At 56.5% G+C, this 8,078-nt stretch overlaps 1 protein-coding gene across 1 annotated transcript in view; it reads left to right on the top strand.

The window, feature by feature from the left end:
• Positions 1–8,078, top strand: part of INTS3 (integrator complex subunit 3) — an 86,937-nt gene that overhangs the window by 33,926 nt on the left and 44,933 nt on the right. Inside the window, 4 exon segments of the mRNA XM_056547332.1 lie at positions 1,469–1,566; positions 3,548–3,739; positions 3,828–3,915; positions 7,714–7,793. Of these exon segments, the coding sequence (XP_056403307.1) occupies positions 1,469–1,566; positions 3,548–3,739; positions 3,828–3,915; positions 7,714–7,793 (458 nt within the window).

The following is an 8,078-nucleotide window of genomic DNA, read 5'->3' as shown; positions in this document are numbered from 1 at the left end:
CCCCTGAGGGAGGAGGGGAGGGGAGTGGATCACCATGATAGACCCCTGAGGAGGGGGGGAGTGGATCACCATGATAGACCCCTGAGGAGGAGGGGAGGGGAGTTGGATCACCATGATAGACCCCTGAGGAGGGGGGGGAGTGGATCACCATGATAGACCCCTGAGGAGAGGGGGGAGTGGATCACCATGATAGACCCCTGAGGAGGGGGGGGGCGAGTGGATCACCATGATAGACCCCTGAGGAGGGGGGGGAGTGGATCACCATGATAGACCCTGAGGAGGGGGGGAGTGGATCACCATGATAGACCCCGGAGGAGGGGGAGGGGGAGTGGATCACCATGATAGACCCCCTGAGTAGGGGGGGAGTGGATCACCATGATAGACCCCTGAGGAGGGGGGGGGAGTGGATCACCATGATAGACCCCTCAGAAGGGGGGTGGCGAGTGGATCACCATGATAGACCCCTGAGGAGGGGGGGGGAGTGGATCACCATGATAGACCCCTGAGGAGGGGGGGGGAGTGGATCACCATGATAGACCCCTGAGGAGGAGGGGGAGGAGAGTGGATCACCATGATAGACCCCTGAGGAGGGGGGGGAGTGGATCACCATGATAGACCCCTGAGGAGGAGGGGAGGGGAGTGGATCACCATGATAGACCCCTGAGGAGGGGGGGAGGTGGATCACCATGATAGACCCCTGAGGAGAGGGGGAGTGGATCACCATGATAGACCCCTGAGGAGGGGGGGGGCGAGTGGATCACCATGATAGACCCCTGAGGAGGGGGGGGGTGGATCACCATGATAGACCCCTGAGGAGGGGGGGAGTGGATCACCATGATAGACCCCTGAGGAGGAGGGGAGGGGAGTGGATCACCATGATAGACCCCTGAGGAGGGGGGGGAGTGGATCACCATGATAGACCCCTGAGGAGGGGGGGGGGATCACCATGATAGACCCCTGAGGAGGGGGGGGGGAGTGGATCACCATGATAGACCCCTGAGGAGGGGGGGGGGGAGTGGATCACCATGATAGACCCCTGAGGAGGGGGGGGGGTGGATCACCATGATAGACCCCTGAGGAGGGGGGGGAGTGGATCACCATGATAGACCCCTGAGGAGGGGGGGAGTGGATCACCATGATAGACCCCTGAGGAGGGGGGGGGGGAGTGGATCACGATAGTCCCCTAGGGGATGGTCACGTTATAGCCCCCATTGGGGGGGGGGGGTTGATCACCATTATAGCCCTTCTTGGAAGTGGACACCAATATAGCCCCCTGGGGGGTGTGGGCATTATTATAGCCACCGTAGGGGGGAGGGTCACACAACTTTTCCAGGACCCTATCCCCAGGTGGGGGTTCTGCTGATCAGGGCTCCAGGACCACGTTGGGAGTCGCATGCTCCAGGTGACATGATTGTTCTATGGGGTCTGGATGCTCTGTAAGAAGTTTTCTCCATTTTGTTCCTCTCAGGAATCCTCCAGCTGCTCCAGTCTCGTACATCACGGAAGTTTCTGGCGTGCCGGCTGACCCCCGACATGGAGACCAAGCTCCTGTTCATGACGTCTCGGGTAAGGGGGGCTCAAAGCGGAAAGAAGTGAGGGAAGGAGACCGCTGTGCTCATTGTGCCCTCATCTGTCTTATCCTTCAGAGCTGCGCTCACTATTCTGCAGATACACCATGTCTTATCCTTCAGAGCTGCGCTCACTATTCTGCAGATACACCATGTCTTATCCTTCAGAGCTGCGCTCACTATTCTGCAGATACACCATGTCTTATCCTTCAGAGCTGCACTCACTATTCTGCAGATACACCATGTCTTATCCTTCAGAGCTGCGCTCACTATTCTGCAGATACACCATGTCTTATCCTTCAGAGCTGCACTCACTATTCTGCAGATACACCATGTCTTATCCTTCAGAGCTGCACTCACTATTCTGCAGATACACCATGTCTTATCCTTCAGAGCTGCACTCACTATTCTGCAGATACACCATGCCTTATGCTTCATAGCTGTGCTCACTATTCTGCAGATACACCATGTCTTATCCTTCAGAGCTGCACTCACTATTCTGCAGATACACCATGCCTTATCCTTCAGAGCTGCGCTCACTATTCTGCTGTTACATCATGTCTTATCCTTCAGAGCTGCGCTCACTATTCTGCAGATACACCATGTCTTATCCTTCAGAGCTGCACTCACTATTCTGCAGATACACCATGTCTTATCCTTCAGAGCTGCACTCACTATTCTGCAGATACACCATGTCTTATCCTTCAGAGCTGCACTCTCTATTCTGCAGATACAACATGTCTTATCCTTCAGAGCTGCACTCACTATTCTGCAGATACACCATGCCTTATGCTTCATAGCTGTGCTCACTATTCTGCAGATACACCATGTCTTATCCTTCAGAGCTGCACTCACTATTCTGCAGATACACCATGCCTTATGCTTCATAGCTGTGCTCACTATTCTGCAGATACACCATGTCTTATCCTTCAGAGCTGCGCTCACTATTCTGCAGATACACCATGTCTTATCCTTCAGAGCTGCGCTCACTATTCTGCAGATACACCATGTCTTATCCTTCAGAGCTGCACTCACTATTCTGCAGATACACCATGTCTTATCCTTCAGAGCTGCACTCACTATTCTGCAGATACACCATGTCTTATCCTTGAGAGCTGCACTCACTATTCTGCAGATACACCATGCCTTATCCTCCATTCATCTCCAGAGCTGCACTCACTATTCTGCAGATACACCATGCCTTATCCTCCAGTCATCTCCAGAGCTGCACTCAAGATTCTGCTGTTGTAAAACCTGTTTCCCACAATGCACCACGACAGGGCATGATGTTTACAAGTCACCCATCAGCAAGGTGATGCAGCTCTGGATGTGACTACAGACATGTTGGAGTTAAGGAGAACAATAAGCAGTTCAAGCTCATGGTGTGCGGAGGATAGGAGGTGTAGTCGTCATGGTTTCTCTCCTCTCCTTTCTTGCGTGAAGCTTCTGTTCCCGTCAGGTCTGTTCATCGTCCACCAATTATCGGGTGGTCCCGGCTGGGGGTGGAGGAGAGCGCAGCTCTGGGGAGAACCTCCTGTCTCTCTGCCGGTCGCTGAGGCGGAACCTAAGTGCATGAAACTGATCAATGTCTGAGATGTAGAGTGCTCCGCGGGCGGCAGTGGAGGAAACGGGACTGGTCACCCATTACTGGGCCCCCATGATCCCTAGGATGAGGGGCCCTCTGTGCTAATCCCATAATAGACAGTACAGCTGAGCCGTAGTACGAGACCCATCTCCTGTCTGCGCTGTTCCTCCTCATGCGTTGCGCTGCAGCTTTTCTCCTTTAATGCGTTGCTGTGATCACTGTAGGATGCAGCTCTGTCCATCCCCCATACTTTACACTGCAGATATTACCAATGACATATAGATGGCCATAGAGGACCCCCATGGGGGGCTGTTGACATGATGTTTGGGGGAGGGGCAGTGGTGGGCTCTGGGGATGTAGTTCTGTTCATCCTCCTTCCTTCCCTCCTGTACAGGTCCGCTTTGGGCAGCAGAAGAGATACCAGGACTGGTTCCAGCGCCAGTACCTCTCCACGCCGGACAGCCAATCCCTGCGCTGCGATCTGATCCGCTACATCTGTGGCGTGGTCCACCCATCCAATGAGGTCCTGAGCTCGGACATCTTGCCCCGCTGGGCGATCATCGGGTGGCTCCTCACTACCTGCACTGTAAGTTACCCAGAGTCCTGTGGGGCGGATCCCTGTGTTATACACCTGTACGGTACCTGACGCTGGAGACTCTGCTTCTGTCTTACAGTCCAATGTGGCCGCATCCAACGCCAAGCTGGCCCTGTTCTACGACTGGCTCTTCTTCAGCCCTGAGAAGGACAGCATCATGAACATAGGTAAGATTGGCATCACCGTCTCCCGATGTGCTCGGTGACAAGGGGGCGAAATGGTCTGCAGGTTGTGACATTCATCACTTACCTCATCGCCCTTCACCCCTCTCTTATTTTTCTACCTTCACTTCACTGTAATTTCATTACGTACAGAATTACCCCCACCTCCTTACTGGTGCTCTCACCTCCTTACTGGTGCTCTCACCTCTTTCTGGTGCTCTCACCTCCTTACTGGTGCTCTCGCCTCCTTACTGGTGCTCTCGCCTCCTTACTGGTGCTCTCACCTCTTTCTGGTGCTCTCACCTCCTTACTGGTGCTCTCACCTCCTTACTGGCGCTCTCGCCTCCTTACTGGCGCTCTCGCCTCCTTACTGGCGCTCTCGCCTCCTTACTGGCGCTCTCGCCTCCTTACTGGCGCTCTCGCCTCCTTACTGGCGCTCTCGCCTCCTTACTGGCGCTCTCGCCTCCTTACTGGTGCTCTCGCCTCCTTACTGGTGCTCTCGCCTCCTTACTGGTGCTCTCGCCTCCTTACTGGTGCTCTCGCCTCCTTACTGGTGCTCTCGCCTCCTTACTGGTGCTCTCGCCTCCTTACTGGTGCTCTCGCCTCCTTACTGGTGCTCTCGCCTCCTTACTGGCGCTCTCGCCTCCTTACTGGCGCTCTCTACCCCCTCATGTAAGATTATGCCCACTCTCACCTCCATACTGGCGCTCTCTTCCCCCTCCTGTTAGCTGATGCCCGCTCTCACCTCCATACTGGCGCTCTCTCCCCCCTCCTGTTATCTGATGCCCACTCTCACCTCCTTACTGGCGCTCTCTTCCCCCTCCTGTTAGCTGATGCCTCCTCTCACCTCCTTACTGGCGCTCTTTTCCCTCTCCTGTAAGATGATGCCCACTCTCACCTCCTTACTGGCGCTCTCTTCCTCCTCCTGTTAGCTGATGCCCACTCTCACCTCCTTACTGGTGCTCTCTTCCTCCTCCTGTTAGCTGATGCCCACTCTCACCTCCTTACTGGCGCTCTCTTCCCCCTCCTGTTAGCTGATGCCCTCCTCCCACCTCCTTACTGGCGCTCTCTTCCTCCTCCTGTTAGCTGATGCCCTCCTCCCATCTCCTTACTGGCGCTCTCTTCCCCCTCCTGTTAGCTGATGCCTACTCTCACCTCCTTACTGGCGCTCTCTTTCACCTCCTGTTAGCTGATGCCCACTCTCACCTACTTACTGGCGCTCTCTTCCCCCTCCTGTCAGCTGATGCCCTCCTCTCACCTCAATTCTGGCGCTCTCTTCCCCCTCCTGTCAGCTGATGCCCTCCTCTCGCCTCCATACTGGCGCTCTCTTCCACCTCCTGTTAGCTGATGCCCCCTCTCACCTCCTTACTGGCGCTCTCTTCCCCCTCCTGTTAGCTGATGCCCACTCTCACCTCCTTACTGGCGCTCTCTTCCCCCTCCTGGCAGCTGATGCCCGCTCTCGCCTCCTTACTGGTGCTCTCTTCCTCCTCCTGTTAGCTGATGCCCTCCTCTCACCTCCTTACTGGCGCTCTCTTCCCCCTCCTGTTAGCTTATGCCCCCTCTCACCTCCTTACTGGCGCTCTTTTCTACCTCCTGTTAGCTTATGCCCCCTCTGACCTCCTTACTGGCGCTCTCTTCCCCCTCCTGTTAGCTGATGCCTCCTCTCACCTCCATACTGGCGCTCTCTTCCCCCTCCTGTTAGCTGATGCCCTCCTCTCACCTCCATACTGGCGCTCTCTTCCTCCTCCTGTTAGCTGATGCCCGCTCTCACCTCCATACTGGCGCTCTCTTTCCCCTCCTGTTAGCTGATGCCCGCTCTCATCTCCTTACTGGCGCTTTCTTCCCCCCCCCCCCCTGTTAGCTGATGCCCGCTCTCACCTCCTTACTGGTGCTCTCTTCCCCCTCCTGTTAGCTGATGCCCTCCTCTCACCTCCTTACTGGCGCTCTCTTTCCCCTCTTGTTAGCTGATGCCCTCCTCTCACCTCCATACTGGCGCTCTCTTCCCCCTCCTGTTAGCTGATGCCCGCTTTCACCTCCTTACTGGCGCTCTCTTCCCCCTCCTGTTAGCTGATGCCCGCTCTCACCTCCTTACTGGCGCTCTCTTCCCCCTCCTGTTAGCTGATGCCCCCCTCTCACCTCCATACTGGCACTCTCTTCCCCCTCCTGTTTGCTGATGCCCTCCTCTCACCTCCTTACTGGCGCTCTCTTCCGCCTCCTGTTAGCTGATGCCCCCTCTCACCTCCATACTGGCGCTTTCTTCCCCCTCCTGTTAGCTGATGCCCCCCTCTCACCTCCTTACTGGCGCTCTCTTCCCCCTCCTGTTAGCTGATGCCCTCCTCTCACCTCCTTACTGGCGCTCTCTTCCCCCTCCTGTTAGCTGATGCCCACTCTCATCTCCTTACTGGCGCTCTCTTCCCCCTCCTGTTAGCTGATGCCCTCCTCCCACCTCCTTACTGGCGCTCTCTTCCCCCTCCTGTTAGCTGATGCCCTCCTCTTACCTCCTTACTGGCGCTCTCTTCCCCCTCCTGTTAGCTGATGCCTGCTCTCACCTCCTTACTGGCGCTCTCTTCCCCCTCCTGTTAGCTGATGCCCTCCTCTTACCTCCTTACTGGCGCTCTCTTCCCCCTCCTGTTAGCTGATGCCTGCTCTCACCTCCTTACTGGCGCTCTCTTCCCCCTCCTGTTAGCTGATGCCCTCCTCCCACCTCCTTACTGGCGCTCTCTTCCCCCTCCTGTTAGCTGATGCCCTCCTCTCACCTCCTTACTGGCGCTCTCTTCCCCCTCCTGTTAGCTGATGCCCTCCCCTCACCTCCTTGCTGGCGCTCTCTTCCCCCTCCTGTCAGCTGATGCCCTCCTCTCACCTCCTTACTGGCGCTCTCTTCCCCCTCCTGTTCGCTGATGCCCTCCTCTCACCTCCTTACTGGCGCTCTCTTCCCCCTCCTGTTAGCTGATGCCCTCCCCTCACCTCCTTACTGGCGCTCTCTTCCCCCTCCTGTCAGCTGATGCCCTCCTCCCACCTCCTTACTGGCGCTCTCTTCCCCCTCCTGTCAGCTGATGCCCTCCTCTCACCTCCTTACTGGCGCTCTCTTCCCCCTCCTGTTCGCTGATGCCCTCCTCCCACCTCCTTACTGGCGCTCTCTTCCCCCTCCTGTTAGCTGATGCCCTCCTCCCACCTCCTTACTGGCGCTCTCTTCCCCCTCCTGTTAGCTGATGCCTGCTCTCACCTCCTTACTGGCGCTCTCTTCCCCCTCCTGTTAGCTGATGCCCTCCTCCCACCTCCTTACTGGCGCTCTCTTCCCCCTCCTGTTAGCTGATGCCCTCCTCTTACCTCCTTACTGGCGCTCTCTTCCCCCTCCTGTTAGCTGATGCCTGCTCTCACCTCCTTACTGGCGCTCTCTTCCCCCTCCTGTTAGCTGATGCCTGCTCTCACCTCCTTACTGGCGCTCTCTTCCCCCTCCTATTAGCTGATGCCCTCCTCTCACCTCCTTACTGGCGCTCTCTTCCCCCTCCTGTTAGCTGATGCCCTCCTCTTACCTCCTTACTGGCGCTCTCTTCCCCCTCCTGTTAGCTGATGCCTGCTCTCACCTCCTTACTGGCGCTCTCTTCCCCCTCCTGTTAGCTGATGCCTGCTCTCACCTCCTTACTGGCGCTCTCTTCCCCCTCCTGTCAGCTGATGCCCTCCTCTCACCTCCTTACTGGCGCTCTCTTCCCCCTCCTGTTAGCTGATGCCCTCCTCCCACCCTACTTGCCCCCATTGCTCCAGTTGTCGCCATCTCATCACCCGGTGTCCTCTTTCTCTTCACAGAGCCGGCCATTCTGGTGATGCATCACTCCATGAAGCCGCACCCCGCCATCACCGCCACCCTGCTGGACTTCATGTGTCGGGTAAGAGAAGTGAGTGTGGTGCCAACCAAGGGTTAATGCTGAGGAGGAGGCCAGGGGCCGAGGATCGGGAGACGTGGTGGGGCTATGAATTATTCATGCCCGGGTAATGATGCCATCTGCTCTCTTGGCGCTCACTCCAGGCGATACCTTCTCCTCTCCTAACAAGCCCTCAAGATGGAGGAATCCAGGCTGTCAACTCCTTGGGGCTTATTGAAAAGTGGTCCTCATGTCCCACCTCGTCTTCAATGAACTTTATTTATAGTGCACAGATATCCGACAGTCTCA

The sequence above is a fragment of the Hyla sarda genome, chromosome 11 (genome assembly GCF_029499605.1).
Source record: "Hyla sarda isolate aHylSar1 chromosome 11, aHylSar1.hap1, whole genome shotgun sequence".
Lineage (NCBI taxonomy): Eukaryota > Metazoa > Chordata > Amphibia > Anura > Hylidae > Hyla > Hyla sarda.
The sequence above is the reverse complement of the archived record's forward strand: the minus strand, read 5'-3'. Positions and strand labels throughout refer to the sequence as shown.